Genomic DNA, 22,036 nt, shown 5'->3' with positions numbered 1-22,036 from the left:
GTCCAAATCTTTGGGAATCTTGTATGAAACTTTTGTTTCTTGTCATGGAACTAAATTATTCTGTGCAATACACTGACTATATAACTTTAAGTTGCCCTAAAGCTTTTACTTTCATTAGCATTCCTTTTTGCCCACATTAATCCTTTCCGGCACACTACTCTTTAAAGTTGGAATTTTACCAAAAATATTTGTAGGCAGTCTATTTAGGCCTAGGATAGTATGCAAGTATAATTTTACAAAGCTTGCACAAACCATTTCCATTTTGTGGGTGTGTCCAAAACGAACACCCTGAGCCGCACAAGCTGCAATAGGTGAGCGTTGCTGTGAAGCACGTATTACAGTAAAATACTTTGTCTATGATTTAGTAGAATCTGATCTCTGTAGCAGATTTAGCATTACCCAGGATGCACCATGGGGAGGACTGCTACTCTACACCCTCCAAAAAAAAACCAGGGGAAAAAAAGGAAACTCTCATTGCTTCAGCAATGCTGAGGCCTCTCCGAGCCATTTACACAATTTAAAAATTTATAAGAAAAATAATTAAAATACTATAGCATTTACAGTTAATTATTGACTAGAAAAAATAATTATTAAATATATATACAAATTAAAATCTACAGATATCAAAATTAAGCAAACTACGCACGATGAAAGCAAGAGAAAAAAAGGGTCTGCTCTCACTGAAAATCAAATAGCTAAGTAAAAACAAAGCCTGAGAAAAATTTTTCAACAAATGACTTCAAAAGATAAGAGTATCAGACATGTATCTTTGTAAAGAAAAGGGTGCATATTATACGGCAAATGTACATGAAAATTAAAATATAAAGTTTGAAATCATAAGTGTGCATTATATACTGGTGTCGTTATACACCAGAATATATGGTACTTTGTTGAAAAGTTGTCTACAAAAGAATTCCTTACCATAAATTACACATGTCAAAATGCAGTTCTCACCAGCAAAAAAATATATTAAAAAATTATAAATATCTTTAATTTGATCAATGTTACCTTGATCATATTAAATAGCTGATAAAGTAACTCGAATCAAATCACAGGAAATAATATGAGCTCTAATAAATGTAAACAAAGAAAAAAAGGATTTACAACAATAACTAAAAATAAAATACTGACCTTATTATGCATGTGTGTGTATATATATATATACACATACACACTGTCTCTCTGTTTTATTTTAGAAAATTCCTTTTTATTAAATAGGTGTTACATAAATTCCATCTCATATCAGTATGACTAACATAATCAGATGGCATGCTAAATTAATTGTTGTAATTAACACATTTTATAAATATTTACATTTGCAGATACAGTAGCAATGTTGCATTCAAATTGCAAAAAAATTTCATTTTTTTCATTATACTTCACAGCAATATATATATATATATATATTCTTTAACTTTCTGTATAATAACTAACAAAACAGCTTTTTAAAATTTTCCATAATTTTTCTAAAATAACTGAAATGAATACACTTTTCCATACATATGTGAATCTTTATGAATTTATATTCTTACTTGATCAGAAAATCCAACTAGACAAATTTTTTCTTCTTCTGATGCGAGATCCCATATACGAATAGTAAGATCTGATGATGCAGTTGCAATAATACCCTTTGCACAAGGATGGAATTTTACTATATTGATTTTTTCTGAATGAGCTTTAAAAGAAAAGGCTGGCTCTTCTAATTTTTCCAAAAGACCTTCTTCAGGTATAATCCATACCTGCACATCTCCGGAATCACAAACTAAAAATAACGAAAATGACGAATATGTCATATTTGTAAACCCAAATAAATCCATATCAAACCAAACGAAAGTCAACCAATATAACATTCAAAATTAGCCCCCATCCCCCAAAAAAGCAAGCAACTTTAGACTGCTTAGACCAGTATTTCCCAATGGTAGGCCCAAGCCCCACAGGTGGGCAATTCGGTTGCTAAAGGGAGCAATTTGAAAATATACTCGTCCAGATTTTAAAGGGAAAGGGGATGGTCAAATCTCCAAATTTTCTTCAAAAAGTCGAACTTTTTCGAAATTTCATTTTTTATTCCTCCAAATAAAGAATAATGTAAGTGATGTGTACGTAAAAAAGATTTTAAATTGCGGTGCATTTTAAATACTTCATAAAGAATTTTTGCTGTAGGTATGGACATTTAAATGCTTTTAAAGGGCATTTAAATGGCTGACACATGAAGTTTTTAATTGATCTTATTTTCATTTCAGCCCTTAGTGAAATGAGCGGTGCATGCAAGAAAAAGGTTCATCAGTATTTCGGAGTAATACTTAAAATTTGGCTTCATACCAGCTAGATACGATGAGCAATCACCTTTTTATCTTTTATGCCAACAATTTTGACCAACGAATCAATGAAACAAGTTTGTCTAGAGGCATATTTGAAAGCGAAACATAATCCTCATATTAAGAATTATTTTCAAACTTTAAGGGAAATTTTTGAGAAAAGAGTAACATTAAAGTCTCTATTTACAGCTCATAATGCAACTGTTAGTCGTACTCTTGAGGCTAGCTATCAAATTACATTACTCATCCCTAAATCTGGGAAGAGTCATACTATAGGGAAGAATTTAATCGAACATCAATATCAACATTTCTTAAAACAGTTCCGGAAAAGGATGACAAAGACATCATTGGCTTAATATTCCTTAGTGGCTAGCAGAAGAATAGATGAAATGAGTGAGGATATTGAAATACAACTTGTTGAAAAACTGAAAACAAGAAAATTTTGGTGCAAATGGATAAATCAACTTTGAGAGACAATGAGGCTGTACTTACATAAGATATATTGATAAAGATGATTTTCCTGAAGAATAATTATTCTGCAAATCATTAAAAAGCACCATTACCTCCAAAGATATTTATAGTAACCTAAAAAATTAGTTAGATGTTAAAAATATAACAATGAAAAATATAACATCTTGTGCTGCAGAAGGTGCTCCTAATGTGATGGGGGAAAAAAAAAGAGTTGCTTAAAATTGATGAAAGATGAGAATCCAGAAATGCTTCTTGTGCATTGTGTTATTCATAGAGAAAACCTGGTAGCTAAAAACATTTCGCCTGTTCTAAACGAAGTACTAAATTCAGTTATAAAGTGTATCAATGCTGTTAAAGATAGTGCCAAATGTGAATGTCTCAAGTCATTTTGTGAAAAACAAAATGAAGACTATATGAGACTTCACATTGAAGTAAGATGGCTGTTGAAACTGAACTGCTTGAAAAGATTTATGGAAATGTTTGATACTCTTAGTTAATTTGTAAGTGACAAACCTGAAATGAAAAATCTGTTAACTGTTGATGAACTTTTGCGAGTTATTTAGTCGATATCTTTGAAAAACTAAATATATTAAATAAACAACTTCAAGGAGCAAGTAAAATTCTTGTCAATGCAAAAGCAGAGATATTTGATTTCATTACCTTTATTGAATTACGTCAGGCATATATTTACAACAAAAATTTTGAAAAGTTTCATTGAATAGAAAAGTATGAAATGACTGATATTGCTATGCACCTTATTATCAATCATCTGAAAATTTTATCGGCTGATTTAAAAGGAAGATTTTTTTTATTTGAAACAAATTGATTTCTCAACTTGGATGATGCAGTCAATGTTAGTGGATTTGGCTCATATTTCAAATATGCAGTATCAAGAACATCTGCAGAAATTCAAAATGATGAGTCAATAAAAGCTTTACTTAATACAAAAGGAGCGATGGTATGGCTTTGTGAGGAAACCAAAATCAAATATCCAAATTCAACAAAATGTGCAACAGAACTATTCTTACCATTTTCTTCTTCATATTTAGCTGAATGCGGATTTAGTGCCATAAATAATTTGCTGTTAAAGAAATCGGCTGGATATAATAAAACGAGGAGACTTAAAACTGAAGTTAACTAAATTGGAGTATGATATAAAATCTCTTTGCATCAAGCGCAAGCATCTCACTAAATTTAAATAATAAATAATTACTAAAATTATTTTAGAAACACTATCATTAAAAATATTTTGTACTTGAATTTCAGTTCTCTATTATATGCTTTGAAAGTTTACTTATTGTGTTTACTCACAACATTTTCTAGTGATTTCTTCTTAAAAGCTATCATTCATGTTTTTATTTATTTATTTATTTTTTTTTTATTTTTTTTTTGTGAACATTTAAATTTTTAAATATTAAAAATTATGTATATGCTAAGGGGAGCATACGAATTTTAGAGAGGATTAGGTGGGGCATAGTACAAAAAAGGTTGGGAATCACTGCCTTAGACTGATGCGTGAATCAGTATTGATTTTGAATCTTTATCAGTTTTCAAAGTGATCAGAAATGTGTCTCTCCTGAACTGGTTGTTGCTCCTAAAGAAGAGAGAACTATGTCTGATCACCCTCAAAATCAATGTTCAAGACCCATATCAACCTAAAGTTGCTTTTTTACCTAATTTTAAATAAACTATAATTGTATTATTATCAACAACATGAATAATAATACATAAATAATGTGCTTAATTTATTTATTTGATTTTACACAAGTAACCAAAAATTGCAATCTGATATTTCAAATAACACCTTAGCAGCTGAAAAGATCATAAACTGTAACGAAAGTTTTCTACCAAAAAATGTTCTTAATAAAGTTGGGGGGAAAAAACACGAAAGCTGTACCTTAAATGTGAAAAGTAATTACCATCCAAATTTATGATTTTCTCCCAACATTCTGGTAGTTTTTCAAAGCCTTCGGCCCAGAAACTTGGTGGCTGCGAGTCCAAAAACAGATCTACCTCATTTCAGATGTCCTGTGCAAAATGGAAGATAGCACCAGCAAGATATAGCTGCAGGTGTGAAAAAAAGGTAAAAGTCTGAATGAGTGATGTTGGGGCTATATGGAGGATGTGGCAAAAGATCCCATACAGAGTCCAGCAGGTGAATGCAGACACATGTGGTCTTGCATTATCTTGACGGAACATTACCTTATTGCATTGGAATTCAGTTCGACGATTTTCCTTGATAGCAGTGTCAGCACAGACTAGCATCTCCCTGTATATGCTTACTGTCAAGGGTTTTACCTTTTTCCAGATAATCTTCATGGCTAAACCATGGCAATCCCACCAAATACAAAGCATGATCTTTTTGTTAGTCAAACTGTGCTTTGTGATGCTGCTGGCAGGCTTACCAGGTACAGACCAACCCCTTTATAAACCTGCGTTGTTGAAGTAAATCCACTTTTCATCACAAGTGATGATCTGATCCATAATTTTGTTCTTGTGTTGACATTCGAGCAGATTAGTATAGGGCCCGAACTCGTCTGCCCTTATCTGAGTCAGCTCATATGACACCCAGTGATTGAACTTGCATGTCAAATTTATAAAATGCATACCATGACTAATGTGCATGGCACACATGTCAAATTCTTTAGCAAGCTCTCGAGCGGTTGCATACTGATCCTCTTCCACAAGTTCACAGGTGGGCCGTCTCATTAACATCATTAGACCGGCTAGAGCATTCTGCTTCTTAAATGTCACAGTCCTTGTTTTCAAACTTTCAATACCAAACCTTCACAGTGTCATATGAGACAACATTAGTACCTAAAGCTATACACATGATTTAGTGACATTCTGTAGCTGACATTTTGCAACAGAATTGGAATTAAATGATGATTCTAATCTGGTAGCACAAGAGTTCCATTTCAGACACCTTGTACTTAATAATGATATTTTTTTACAAATTTCACAACACAGTGAGTGTTCTAAAGAAAGTCTCTTTCTTTCAAACGTCAAAAATCATTTCACAAAATATGATTAAACACACCAACACGAACTGTCTGCGCAGATGATATTTGTGGTGGCAGGAAACTTTTGCTAAAACCCAATTTAAATAACCCATCTTATTATATATATATATGTATATATAAAATTTACACACATATACATATATATATGTAATAAGATGGATTATTTTTTAAATACTTAGCTTTACTTATATGTATTGCAAATTATATATACTTTTTATTACATTGTTTGTCTTTTATTTAGTACTTTTTGTTAGTGGTCTTGCATTATCTTGTTGGAACATGGCATTTGATGACCTCGAAGATAGGGCACAACTACTGGACATCAGATGACAGAAATGTACCCTTTTTATTTGAACTGGGTCTTTTCAATGAACACACTTTTTAAAAAAAAATTAACTTCCTCATTTTAAAGAAATTAAGAATAATTTACTATTATAGACAATAGGAGCTTGATCTGACTGCATGTATTCAGTTTCAATACCTTCATGATATACTTGGGCATAACAACATTTAAATGCCCTTTTTCTCCGCAATATTTTACACTGATGACCATTAAAATTGTAACAACATGAAGAAAAGCAAATACAAAAAAAATATTTATTGCATGTAAACAGTACGGCACAAAGTCAAAATAATCAAATTTGTAAGCATTTCGGAGGTTTACAGGGGTGCAAAATTAATAGAAACAGCTTCCACCCTCGCAAGTAAAAACGCCGCTTACTTCATTAGGCATGGAGTCAAACTGGGCTTGGATGACAGAAATGGGCAGCTCATTCCATGCTGCCTCAAGTCCACACTTCATCAACCATATTAGCTGGAGAGGGGTGGTGGGCCAAACTATCAGCAACCCATGACCAGATGTTTTCAATGGGTGACAGATCTGGAGACCGTGCAGGCCAGGGCAGCAATTGACTACCCTGAGTATCGACGATGATAAGTGCAGTGGGGCAATACTAGTTTTGCTCATGGCGATGTTTTGGTGCCCCCTGTACTTCTTCCTGTCTGTCTGTGTATCGACGAAAGTCAGAACCCAACGTGCAACATGTGGTCTTGCATTATCTTGTTGAAACATGGCATTTGGTGGACTCAAAGATAGGGCACAACCACTGGATATCAGATGTCAGAAATGTACCCATCTGCACTCAAATTACTGTTGATAGAAACTAGAGATGTCCGTGTCGTGTACTGAATGGCTGCATAAACTATCACATCAAGTGCAGCAGGTGCAAGCAGGTGACGTGCGGTCTCCTTGGACACTCCAGACACATATATGGCCATCAGAAAACTGCATGCAGAGTCAGGACTCATTTAAGCCTTTCAGCGCTATGGCCAGAAAATTCCGTACAGAAGGCTATCTTCTATATTCCTTATACATGAAAATTTTTGCTAGCTTTTAAATGTATCTGATTTCGGTTTGGATGTATATTGGAAGAAAAGGAATCAAGGTACAAAATGAGATAGCCATTTTTTAATTAAAATCAAGAAAATGCCACTTATTCATGACATTTTGAGGAACTTTGAAATTTCAGGGCTAAACACGTAACGCTCAGAGGGTTAAAAAGGTGACATTGCGCCACTCCTATACCTAGCTTTGTCATTTGGGTGCACCAGTATCGCCGTCTCTCTCTATGCTGCAGTGTCAAGGGAAGCCGAAGTAATGCTCAGCCAGCTGATAGTCCAAGCTGCTGCAAATGTTGACGCATTTTATGAGCTTATACTGGGCATGCTGCAAACATACCCATTTCCTGACTAATGATACAGTTTTGACTAATGATACAGTGTTGTTGACTAATGATACAGTGGTCATACAGTTTTGCAGGGCTGACCTCACAATATATCTGTCCTCTCTGGCATTAGTCATGGGAAGACAATGATATCATGCCTGCTACTCAGTATGACCGCAATCCATATTCGCATGACAGTTGTTGAATGTCGACCAGCACGACCGGCAATATCACGGAACGATAATCTACCTTTCAATAGGCAATGATTCTGTTTCTATCGAATTTTGAAACTTGCTGGTAAGCATTTCTTCTTATTCGAGGCACAACATGATATTCTGAGCAAATTCCAACCTTACAAAGCACTTTCCGAATGAGAAATCCACTACACAACTTTTCTTTTATGCAGTGCTTCAGATGTCGTTTCTTCCTCCTGCATCATCTAAATGCACTGAAATACTAATCATCTACATATCCCAACTTCTTCTTCCTTTCATGTGAATTTGATGTTCATCAGATCATTCCTTCCTGGTGTTGCAATTTTAATGGCCAGCAGTGTAATAAAACACTACCAAAATTTTAAAAGAATATGATTATGAATTATTCTTAAATGTTTAAAACAGTCAGAATATACTAAACACAACTTGCACACTGTGTTGGGAATGGCATCACTACGCCAACGAATTGAAGGCCAGTTAGAGATGTTTTCCTCTGGCGTCCCATGAGTTCATGGGACGCCAGAGGAAAACGAGAAGTTGCGGTTTAGATAGCTTAGGGACAATGTTTGAATGATGTAGCTAGATAGATATTTCTTATTCATTTAACTTCTACAAATGTGTAAATAATTTTTTTCCTTAAGTTTAAAAGATTTGAAGTGCTCCACTTATAATAAGATAGCTGTTAATTCATTGGGTAGATGACTTATGAATCTCTTCTGAGCTAGCCATTGTTTGAAACGTAATGCATTACGTACCATAATACAAAGTATAGCAGCATTTAAAAAAGAAATAAAGAAAACACTAGCAGTTAACCCTACTGTTGCCAGTTCAATTACACATAGTTAATGTTAAGAAAATACAACAGAAATACTGATATTCTAAACCAGCTATTCTCAACAAGCAGTACATGTACCACTGGTGGTACGCAAAGAAACAAAGTATTTTTAGCTATTAAATTAAAAAATCTCGTGAAGAAAAAGAACACTTCATAGAAATTTTCTAACTGAAGATTTCAAAAATAATACACTTATTAACATTTGGCTGATCCATAAAAAAAAGAATTTAAAGGTATTTCAAATAAAGCTATTACATTTTTATTGCCTTTTTACCCAACCTATTTGTGCAAACAAGGATTTTCTTCCATGTCATAATTGAAAAAAAAAAAAAAAAAAAAAAAATAGAGAGAGAATAAAATTAAAAGTGGATCCTAATTTATGGTTAACTAAGTGAAATAAGACCAGATATAAAGAAATTGATCTTTTCTAACCTGGGCCAAATTTGACACTAAATCTTAGAATTACTATATTTATTGAAGTATTATAACTAAATTTTGATAATTAAAATGGTAACCAATTTTTAATCTAATATTTTTGTGTCAATATTTAATACAAAAAGCCAATAGGTTGTGCAAATGGCAAAATGTATTTTTTTGTAATATTTCTATTGAGAAATTGAAAAGAAATCATAGAAAAATGTAGTGGTGCTAAAGTTTTTCAATTTTTTGTTTAGATGGTACGCATTAGTCAAAAGGTTGAGAACCGTTTTTCTAAAGAATCATATGAGAAAAAAGAAATATCTCGTATAAAAAGAAAAACAACTTACTTGCTTTAGAATTTTATATCAGTTGAAAACTGCTTTAAGAACATTCCTTAAAGTTTATGACTTCTGCTTCTTCAATTAATTAATAAAAAATTAGATACTGTTCAGTTATTAGAACCATATTCAGAAATGTTTGAATATATGTGTGTGTATGTATGTGCATATACATACTACATATACATGCATGTGCACATACATACACACACATGCATTCGTGCTCACATATATACATGCATACATGAACACATGCATATATTTTATGCATACATATATTTCTAGATCCGGGTCCTGATAACAGAATAGTACCAAAAATTATTTAAACTATATGTGGCGATGAAATAAAAATTTACTTTTGAATTGACTTTAATATTCTGTCCTTATATAAATAAACATGGTTGCTAATTTCATAATTCAGTGGGCACTGAGTTTATTATTATTACCATATTTTAGAAATGTTTCTAATGCTAACTACACTACTGTTCCATATTACACATGCCTAAACACAGGATATTTAATTAACTTGAAATTTTTTTATTTAAATCTATTTTCTCCAAGCACTTTTTTTTGCATAAAATGGCCCTAAAATTTCAATGTTCCTAGAATTTCGATATAGAAGGCAGCAGTTGCACTATAAAAGACTGATATTTTTTTCTTTGTTGTCATGTCCATAAAGTCAATTAGATGGTACCATGGGTGGTGCAAGAGAAAACTGATTAAATGTTTATATAACAGAAGTCAGGGAAGTCTTATTTAGTTTGCTAGTACTAGATAAATTTCAAGAAAACTTATCCAAATAGGTTATAAAAAGCATTGTACAAAAACATGACATGGTTACAATTTCTGATAGCAAGACCATCCAAAAGAATTTTACTCATAAAAAATTACTTAATAATTATATGATAATGGAATATGAATTCTAGTTATGGACTGACAATTTTCTGATAACACTTTCAAAAACCAAAAATGTAGCTACAATGCCAAAATGAATTCAACAGTTTGGAAACTAATTCCTAAATAGTGCAGCATTCATTAAAAAATACTGCATAATTTGGAAGACATTCTAAGCACTTGATGGCTCAGGATAACCAGAGGAAGTGTAATACACATTTGGGTATTCAAAGCTCAGAAGAATCAGACTATGATGTTGATATAAAAGGGAATGACATACCTCTTGAAAAAGTCTTGTTATAAGTAAATAAATATCTTCTTCAGTAAAAATATTTGTTAGATATAATTATGAACTTTTTAAAAATTCTTTGTTTTTTAAAAATGTTTAATTCTTTTCTCCTTATTTATGGTAAAGAAATTAAGGGTGTATCTAACAGATGAAGATGTATTATATATCACACATGAACTAAATGAATATACAGCTAGCTGTATTTAAAAAAAAAAAAAATCTAAAATAATTTTACCAACAACAAGACGATTTGAATCAAAAGGATCCCAAGCAAAATCCATGATACTTGCTCCAGTTAAAATACCAGGCATATCTGCTGCTGGTGGTGCACGCCCAGTATTGCACAGCTGTAAATAAAAACAATAAATCAACATAAAATTACCCTGCATTACACCACATTTAACATATCTGTTTTGCATAAATAAAGAAGTTTACAAACACAGGCTTCAATAGCTGGAAAAGATATGTTCTAATTTGTACCTGATAACTATATAATAAAATGGTTACTTTCAAAAACAAAGTTGGAATATATGAAAGAGCTGTATGCTAGCTTTAGCATAAATAATTCACAAATTTCAAGCTCTGTTTAGCAACAGCTTTAACTGAAAATAAAAATACTAAAAAATCTCATTAGATGGTTTACCTTTAAAGACTATGTAAAAATAACTCTACAAATAGGATGGCCTACTAACATGCAGAGAACAATTTCAAATAATGTAATCATGAAGTTATGCACTTACATGGAAAAGGTGAACAAACATTTAAAAATTGATTTCCATTTATAAATTTCAAATATTCAATAACACGATTTAGCATAATTAGCACAGTTAAATAAACAACATTCTGTTTAAAATTAATTATTACCTTTTATACACACCACTTCCAATGACACGAACAGTTTTCATTTACAACATAAAAAAACCCATGAACATTCATTACTTATAAATCTATTTATGAAATAACTAAATATAACAAATTATGAGAATTACTTAGCTAACAAATGGAAACACTGTTATCTATCCAATGTATTTTAATTCACTTGGAATATTATAATTTTGCTTAAAAACATACAGTTTATGGCCTCAGAGACAGGATTATTATCGTCTTTGTCCCATCTGAAGTGTCAATAAATGAAAATTTGAACTTAAATCCATACTCATTCAGTATATCTCATATGTACTACCTTAAACCAATTCCAAAATTCAAGTTCTAAGATTGCTTTTAACATTTTTCTCCTCATTAACATATTTAACAACACTTTGCAGCACAGCTGACTGAAGTCTGCAACTTCATGACCTTTTCTCTTCTCCTTTTATTTAATTCTTCTAACTATCCCACTTTTGAAAGTGAAAAAGCTAGATGAATTATTAAATATAGTTAAAAACAAACTTGAAAATGAGCAATGACCAACAGAAGTATAATAATAGTTTTATTAGGATGAAATTTTCCTTGAAAGTATTTTTCTCTCCTAATGGCCAGACACTAAGCTATCATTAAATATTGAGGATGAACCCATCAGTTATTTAGCTATCTCATGACAGAGAACTTTCCCCAGGATCAGTGGCGTAGCTAGGGTGGGGCAAGGGGGGACATCTGTCCTCGGGCGCAGCATTCAGGGGTTCGCCAAATTCATGTTACGAAATTTTAGAATGAAATTTTTTCGTTCTTGGCACAGAGAAAGGGGCGCAAAATCTTCAGTTGTCCCCGGGCGCTGAAACCCCTAGCTACGCCTTTGCCCATGATGCATAATAGGGAATGAGCCACTTTATATCAGCAAGAGAAAGAGAAGCTGTAGTCTAATTTCAAAAGAGAACATCAAAGGAATCAAATGACAGGATCTGTCATCCCTGTTCCTCTACAACCAAATTCTTGAGAGGACTTTAGATTTGCCAGCATTTTAAGTGGCCCCATGCTGCACAGAGAATATACACTTAAAAATATCCAAGCCTTATCTGAGATTAGAACCCTGGTTCGATGACATAGCCGCTAGTGTTGCTAACCATTATACTGATTAGGGTGGTAGTCAAAAGTAAACATACAAATCTATAGTAAAAATTTAAGTTACAGGCTTAGGTTCACATAAGGTTAATTTTTAATTGATTTTAAGAGATTCTCATGTCCCATTAACCTTTCTCTAGGACATTTGGCTCAGTGTTTTAACTGCAGTAATGGCACAAAGACGGCACAGTACAAAGTCTGAGATTTGGAATCATCGAAATCTCAGTGTTCCTGAGTTCATAAATTTCAAGATTTTACATCATCACACTTCTACTGTTCAAAGCTATGTAGCAGGTCATTTTCTGATTGCTTTTTCTATTCCTGATGTTATTTTTTTCTTCACTGCATATTAAAATCTGATTCCATTTTATATAGATTAGGTTTCTATGAGGAAAGAATAACAAGCTAAATCCTAGAAATCTAGTAAGATGACATGCAGAAATTATAAAATTAAAAATATGAAATAATTCTTTATGAAATAATCAATTTATGATCTCAAAGGAATCAAAATTTACATAAAAAAAAGCTCAATACTTATTTACTTTTTAAACTTTTCTTTCACTGAAGTTGTTTAAGTTGCTCTATTTTTTGTGCTAATACTTGCTTTTTAATTTTATAAACAGAGACAATTTCTTATTCAGTTACAAAGTTCCACTGCCCAAGTCCTCCCATGTTGAGAATTCCCACTAAATTGTTAATCAAAATTTTTTTCTTCACAATAACCTCTCTGTCATTTCATTATCAGTAGCGATATTTTCTGGATTTAGAACCATACTACAGATTTTTCCATCCATTAGTTGATTGATGATTGGAACATTGTGATTGCAAAGGACAACTTCTATTACATCATTTTCCTTTATTACTTCTCAACAAATTCCATTAATTGGACAATTTCACTTGTGACTACCTATAAACTTTCAAATCTGCAGCTATCATCATAAAGCTTAGTTAGCATCTGCTAAGCATTATTGACAACCTGTCATGAGATTAGCAACTAGAACTTGTTGTTCCATGAATATTTGCTTTGCTTCTATCATATGCTGATGAAGGTAATGCTGAATTATATAAGTTACTTATTATACTTGCATCTATTTCTCCCATATGCTTTCACTCATCTTAGACCAGAACTAATAAGTTCTCACATATACTTAAGGCTTTTCTGGACAAGAGATCAGTTAATTTTAATTAAAACAGCATTAAATTTAATCTTTGAGTCCATGAATATCATTTACAATAATCTATTTTTTACACATGGAAAGATATTTTTGTTAAATTTCTCCTCATTAACATATTTAACAACACTCTGCACCGCAGCTGACTGAAGTCTGCAACTGTGGTCAAGCCTAAAGTCAACAAAAGAGATTACCATACTGTTTTGTATTAAGTTACTTAAAACAAAAATGTTTTAGACACCACTGCATGAGTCATCTCTCATGTTCTCAAGCTGCCATGTGTTTATACTAATGTAGTAGGAAAGCAACAAATAAAAAAAAAATATAAACTTTAAGAAATCTAAAAGTCTTTTTTTTAAAGACAAAAGAAATTACTTTGTTTAGAAAATACTTCAATTTAAAAAATACATATCTGAAAAGATGGGCATTACCATAGAAAAAAGGAAAGATTAGGAAGAAGAAAATTATGTCATAGAGAAGGCTGCAGATGAGCTGCTGACTTTGGACCAAGAACTGAAAAAGGTCAATGTTAAGAGTGCATTGATAGTTTTCAACACATGGAATGTATATCAGATTAGTTTGCAGTAGAGACTAGGAATCTGAATGAAACCTTGAAAACACAATGTCCTAAGTTAAAATTATGATAAGCTCTCTACAAATGGTATTCTTACAGAAATTTCACACCAAAGAAGATTCTAAAAATCCATCAAAGTTCCAAAAGAATAATCTTTTGGTTGGATTTCCTTAAGATTCTTACAGTTTGCAGCTGAACATGAGCTTTTCAACTCTGTTCTTCACCTATTTCACTTATTTTAAGTTATTAGTATATGCACCTTAATTTACCACTACAAAAGACATGGAAATGGACATGGTGGATAAAAATAATTTCGTGTACTGATAAAGCCCATTTTACACAGGAAGGTGCAATGAAGATATATACAAAAATGTCACATTAAGGTAGGCTCCATATTGCACACAAACAGCTACTGCAATAAGCATATGTGGCTATATGGTGTGGAATCATAACCACTTAATTCTTGGTCCACCTAATTCTAATAACTCTTGGTCTCTTTTTGTTAGAGAAATTAATATCCTGTGGGCCTGTCTGTGTTCTATAATGTCTGGATGTTATGGGAACCACTGTGATTCTTGCTATACAAGAACATAATTGTACTGATACCACTATTTTATATAACATGAGGAACCACCATATGTTGCCTGTTAGTTCAAAGAGTTCTCTCATGCAGCTTTCACCAGGAATTCATTACAATCTGCATTAGGCCTTTGTGAGTAATGTCACATTAATTGAAGTCACCTTATATTTTAGGTGTATTGTTTTTATTAAAAAATAAATTTCTGCTGGACCTCATTTTATTCAATTTACATACATAATATAAATTGAAGAAAACAGAAGAAATCCTTTCAAAATATTAAATTTTCTCAAATAATATCACTTACCTCTAAAATTGCCAAAAAATTACCAGCAGCTCCTATTGGAACAGCCACTCGTTTTTCATTGGCATCAAAACCATTGCATTCACCTGGTATGGTTCTTGTAAGAGTTGCTAAATCAGTAATATGATACTCCTTATTGAAGACTGTACCATTCAAATGACGAAACTTGGAAACACGCACTGAAAATACACAAAAATAATGCAACATTTTACAGAAAATCAAACTGAGATTTAGAAGAGAAATTAATCTTCACTTAAAGACTGAAATTAAAACTATTCATACACAGCAAAGCATACTTACATTAACAAAATATATTATGGACTTTTGAAATTATTTAAAATTATGTCATATGAAACGATACTTCAGATGCAAACATTTTCTATACAAAAACATCTCTGAGATAAATTATTATCTATTCCTACACTATATTTTATTACAGGGACAATGACAAAATAATCCATTGCGATAAATATGCTATGAAATTTTCCCAAATCTGTTAACTTTGATGCACATAAAGCATGTTCACATCTGAAATGCAATTTTTCTATTACATGAATAAAGTAAGGCAGCTTAAAAAAAATATAAATTTTAAAAAATAAAATACACATGCAGTCAGAACTTGATAAACTGAAACTGAAAGAATCAGAAAAAGCTTATATTAATAAAAAATTGGTAATATTAATTTCAATCTATGTTTTAATTTTTAAGTGGACTTATTGAAAATTTTAACTTATCAAGATTTCAATAACTGAAATGCTAGTCAGAAGACATGTTAAGGAGTTTAAGTTGACCTAGGATTAACATAAAATAAACAAAAAAATAATCCAAATAAAGACACACAGTATTCTTATAATGATGGAAATGCATTGTAATTATACATAAACATATTGTTTTAAGATAAGTAAATACAGAATTCTAAAGCTTATAGAAAGTTAAGTTTTAGAAGAAGTTTTTTCATTATAGGAATTAGAAACATATATAAATGTTTTAATGTAAATCACAGTAAAAAAAGATTATTCAAGTCTCAATCAGAAAAGCTAATACTTAACACAGGCTGTAATTCTTTAAAGAATGGGAAAGTGAATGGAAAACTTTCTATTATATAGACAGATTTTTGTTTATGATTTCATTCTAAAATCTCAAATTAGCTAATTTATATTTATTTAATGTATTAATCATGTATCACAATAAGTTAATGCTAATTGAAATATTTTAAAATGTAGCAAACTTATTTCTAGTTGATGTGTAAAATAATATTTTATAGCCAAATAATATAAGATAGTAGAAATTTGTATTAATCTGGTATAAAAGTTAATAAAAATTATTTGTTAAATATCATAGCAAACAGATGCACTATTGAGAAACAAAATAAAAACAGAAATAAAAAAAAAATGTAGCTTCACAAATTAAAATTTTAGTATGTAATGTTGATATACAATGAGCTGTTACAACTTGGGAAATAAATTTAAATTAACAACACTGTCAGAACTGCCAGTTTGTCAAGCTTGAGAAGGTTATATATATGGATGTGAGATGTTGTGGCAGCATGACCTAATACAGTGTAACACATTATAAAAAGGGGCAGATCTTAACTACTGTCATTAATAAAGTCAATAATAATGAAATTATGTCCATGTAAGAATATTATATATAAAACAAATATCTTATCCTAAAGATCTATGAAAGTAGTTCCATGTAAGAATATTATATATATAAGACAAATATCTTATCCTAAAGATTTTATGAAAGTAGATAACTTACTCTAATTACGTTTATGATTATCTTTACGCCTGTACAAACACAAAATTAAGACAGCTCGTCTTATAAATTAGATTAATATTTTGTGTCCATCTGTTTGCCTATCATATTCATATGCATATCATCACATGTATAAAATGTTATATTCAGCCAAATATTACATTAAAAATAAAGCAAATAATCTGTAAAACTATAAACCTTAGTAAAATGTTAAATCTGTGCCAAAATGTAGATGCATACAACTCACTATACACAGTTTACCAAAAATTCTCTGTAAACAATGACAGCAAATATACTTTTTCTAAATTTACCGATTCAAATCTGTACTCTGTAAAACAATTTCTAAGATGTGCAATGAAGAAAAACATTACAATAACTAATAAACTACATAAAATTTAAACATAGCTATTTTCATTAAACTTTTGTATCAAACTAAAAAATTAAATGGATGAAAAACACACCAACGTAGAATTTAGATTAACATTAGCAGAAAACATCTACTTCTAAATCACTGTCAAAAACGCTAAGATTTTTTTCCCTCCTGAAGAATATGGACCTGTTTCTGATCATTTTTTAAACTGATCAAAAGTCAAAATCTATGACAAACTAAAGTTGCTTTTCTGATAAATACTAAATAAGAATATTAAAAGTTTACTTAAAATTTTGTGCAAGATATATATGTAATATCAAATTTGAATTTAAATAGTGATAGCTCTTAAAATCTACATTTTTAATTTGGTAATTTTTCCTTCTTATCCTGCAAACAGTAAAATGCTTATATTAAGTTTCTGAAATGTGTCCTTCCAAAATTTATGTTTATCATATGTTACTTTTCATATGTTACAAACAAATTTTGGAATTAATATCATATGATAAACATAAATTTTTGAATTAGTATCATATGACAACAAATTCCATCTGTTAAGAACTGAAGTAACTTCACCATTCAAAATATAATGCCAGTTAACATAATCTACACTCATTTTAATGTGTATCTTCATTTAGCAAACATACTGCATATTGCAGCTCTTTATTGCCAGCTGTTGACCTTCTAAAATGTGAACATCTACTTTCAAATTGCTTCCAAGAACACAAACACAATCCCCCACACAAGAACAGGAACCTCCCTCAAACTAATACAGTTTTAAATAAAATCTAGGTGAAAGTTACTTCTCTGCTCTAATACTAAATAAAAATATAAAAGTCTACATACTAAAAATTTTGAGCAAAATATATATGTAAGATCTAAATTTAGCTTTAATTTTTAATAGCACCTTATTATTATTATTAATTTGATAAATTTCTCCTCTCTATCCTAAAAACAGTAAAATGCTTATAATAAAATTTTACAAAATGTATCCTTTCAAAATTAATCTCTGTCATATGATTCTTTTACAAGAGAAATAATATATGCATTTACATATGGTGAAAATGAACATAAAATAGAGTATCCAATTATAATTAAGTTAAAACATTTATAGACCAACAAAAATGAAAGTAATACCAATCCCATCAGCTGAGAAATAAAGTAATTCACCATTCTAAATACCATTAACATCAAACATGTTATAGGTTACAGCTCTTTATATATAGCTATGATGATGTAAATATAAATATCATCTCATACTGGGAACTGCTGAGATTGTGCATCTATCATAGCATTTTGTAATGCTTCATTATGTTTATTACTCTAGAAATTATACCTAAACAAAGATAATTTAAGAAAGAATCTGTGACTACATAATACTAAAATTAAAAATTACAAGTAGCATCCTTAACATCATCAGCTATGCCATCAATGAAATTTATCTAATACAGTATAAAGTCCGAAATCCAGACGTCCAATATCCAAAATGATCTAAAATTCGGACCTCAAGACCACCAACAATATTTTTCTCATAGGCCTTACACATGTGCATTTTATTCCCCCCCCTCCGTGCATAATAAAACATCTGGAGAGTCCTGGATTCTTAATTTCACTTCAACACTAAATAAAATACCTCCTTATTGAAAAAACAATTATTTTAGCATAAATTTGTATGATCAGTAATTTGGCTCTGTTGCTGCGTATCTGCTTGGCACACATCTCAAACCGAAACATTCAACACAGATACATCATTGGTCTGATGGTAACCTGGCGAATCATTATTTATTATACTTTCCTTTCATCACCGCATGTTTATCAAAACATGACAAATTGAGTATTGACTCATGTAGTGGTGCCTAAACAATTTTTTTATGTTAGTAATTGAATATTAAAGGAGTATGGTAACTTTTTATGTTAGCATTACGCTTGCCGATGATTATTAAAAAATGTTGATGAGGAAGAATTTTTTTTTTCATATGCTAAAAATAGATTTTGTTGATGATACTCATAGACCCAAAGATTACATTTAGGGCTATTTGATTTAAGAATAAATGATTTGTTATTCACATAAACCCAGAATCAGCACCAGGGCTCATATGGTCACAGAATTTAGAACCCACAGAGACTGCATCAGGTGGCAAGATATCTAGCGCCGGCCCTCACTAAGATTTATTTATTCAGAACTCAGATAAACCTTAAACATGTGCAAGAAGTAGACATAAGTATAATAAATAACTAAACTAATACAATTCAGGCTTAACTGTCTCGGTGCGTGATAGAAGCAAGATAAAATTTAATGGAACAACCTGTCGTTAGTCGCCAAGCTCATGATGCATAGCCAAATATGTATAGTGAAGGAAATTTGATGATGATAGCCGCTAATTATAATGGTTTTAGGATATCGCAAAACAAATGTGAAATTTTGCAATTAACGGATTTTGTAAAGAAATGTGGAGAAGCGGTTATAAATGAAGATGATATAAAAGAAGTTTTTCATTGTAATGAGAGTGCTTCTCAGTCATCAATCAATCCATGAATGGCGAAATCTGTAGTATGGTTCTAGATCCAGAAAATACCACTACCGATAGTGAAGAAAGTGACAGAGAAGTAACTGAAGTAACAAAATTCGGATTGACAAGTTAGTCGGAATTCTCAAAACAGCAGTTACAGGACTTCAACAATGTGTAACTAAAATTTGTATTAGCACAAAAAATGAAGCAACTTAAACAACTTACATTGAAAGAAATGTTTAATAAGGTAAACAAATAAATATTAAGCCTTTATTTTTGTAAATTTTGATACCCTTTAGATCATAAATATTTCATTATTTCATAAATCATGATTTCATATTTTAAATTTTATAATTTCTACATGCCACCAGATCCCAAATCCGGAATTGCCAAAGTCCCGACGAGTCCGGATTTCGAAATTTGTACTGTATATTAATATATCAAAAACTGTAACGTAAACAAGTACTCAAGATATATTTTTATATTATTCTTAAATTATCTAATATCAAAAGAAATGGGGAAAAATTAATACAGTTTACAATATTTACTAAAATAAAAAAAATAATAAATCGTGGATCTGACAAATAAAAATAACTTGCCGAAATAGTAAATTTATGCTAATTTATTATTAGTATGATACTCCAAATCCAGGTAAAGTCCAAGAATAAGAAAAACACAAAATCAAACCATTTGACATACTTACTTCCAAATGTACGAGCAGGTCTGCGAACTGGTAGAGGTACATGTGATTTCTCAGAATCATTTGAAACCTTTTCATCCTTATCACAAGGATGCACATTTTGAGCTGATTTAGGAGTCAGAATAGGAGAAGGAGCTTTAAGATCAGATTTAACATTTGTACTCACAGGTTTAGGTTTCACAGGAGGAGAGGGCTTAAAAAGAAGAAATATCATGAAATTCCAATACATTTTTTTAAAAAATTCCTTTTGTTTATGGTTATTTTGTTTATGTTATTCCTTTGGTTATGGTTTTAGCACAAAAATTTTTATTAACTCAGTTCTGATAGCTAGTATGTTATTTACAGTATAAAACCTTCGAAAAAATCATATAAAATGGTAAAAAAAAAATTAAACATGTAACTGAATTAATATTTTGATTTTAAAAATTTTCGAAAACTCCATACTTTTTCCCTGTACATAAATTTAAATATATAAATTTATTTAGAACATATAAAATAAGTGCTACATAAAAAAATTCTTAAGTATTACATGCTATTTTTATAATTATGTTAATTACATACAGTTTTTCAGTTACGTTTACCAGAAACTCGTACTTAAAAATATGATTTTATTTTATTGTTTAAAAAGCAACATACCTTTCTTGCAGGTACAGGTTTTGAAACTGCACTCGGGTCTTTAGATTTTTCATTTTGAAGTTCACTGTTGCAAGAAACCTTTTCTTCTTCATGATCAGTGATATTAGTCTTCATAGAAGAGTTTAATACTTCCTTTTTAGGACCTGACCCTAGAAGGTGATTAATTTTCACTAAAGTTTCTTGGTTTTTTGAAGGCATCAAACTTACTTTTAGAACCTAAAAAAAAAAAAAAAAAAAAAAAAAAAAAAAAAAAAAACCATATGAATAAGAAACTTTCTTAGAAGTACTTTTTAACCTTTCATTAGAGAGAAACTAAATGCTTTCAGTTTGAAATTTTAAGCATTTAAATACATAAATCTGAAATTGATTAAATTTAAGTACAAATTAAAAATATTTGAGCTTTCATTCTGTCTTGCTTATTACTTCTTGAGTTTTTAGACATTAAATCTCAAAACAAATGCTGGCACTACTGCACATTTTCATTTATATACTAGAATTTATTTTACTTCTCATATTCTAAATTTTTTACAGATTATCATTACTGATTAAAACACGATTAGCTGTTGTTAAGTTGTCATATGGAAAATACTGAAATAATTCAATAAAATGAAAAATAATATATTTTTCTTTTTATCTATGAATCTTCAACTGGCATACAGAATAAGAATAAAAAATACTTCCTTATTAGAGAATTTATAAGACCATAACAAATGTATGCACTTTTTTTTCACTCTTTAATTTTATATCAGTAATGTATGAATTCAGAGTCATTTTCAAAAATTGCCTTGCTTTGCATGAAATCAACAAATTACATCTTCAGTGAAGAAACCATTTAATCCCTTGCTTGAGGATATTTTAGAAAAATGTATCAAAAAGAGAATTTTTTTTTTCTTTTCTTTACTATTTCACCCCAATA

At 30.7% G+C, this 22,036-nt stretch overlaps 1 protein-coding gene across 4 annotated transcripts in view; it reads right to left on the bottom strand.

The window, feature by feature from the left end:
• The window catches only part of pod1 (coronin), a 155,444-nt gene that overhangs the window by 59,530 nt on the left and 73,878 nt on the right, over positions 1–22,036 (bottom strand). For all 4 annotated transcript variants that reach the window (XM_085810696.1, XM_085810693.1, XM_085810694.1 and 1 more), the window contains exons 14-18: positions 21,121–21,336; positions 20,488–20,677; positions 15,153–15,328; positions 10,760–10,871; positions 1,533–1,762 (exon numbers count right to left, since the gene is read on the bottom strand). In XM_085810696.1, the coding sequence (XP_085666822.1) occupies positions 1,533–1,762; positions 10,760–10,871; positions 15,153–15,328; positions 20,488–20,677; positions 21,121–21,336 (924 nt within the window). The remainder of the gene's footprint in view (positions 1–1,532; positions 1,763–10,759; positions 10,872–15,152; positions 15,329–20,487; positions 20,678–21,120; positions 21,337–22,036) is intronic.

This window comes from Stegodyphus dumicola, chromosome 2, assembly GCF_044657685.1.
Source record: "Stegodyphus dumicola isolate Sdum_Otavi_A_Nest chromosome 2, ASM4465768v1".
Taxonomy (NCBI): Eukaryota; Metazoa; Arthropoda; class Arachnida; order Araneae; family Eresidae; genus Stegodyphus; species Stegodyphus dumicola.
The sequence above is the reverse complement of the archived record's forward strand: the minus strand, read 5'-3'. Positions and strand labels throughout refer to the sequence as shown.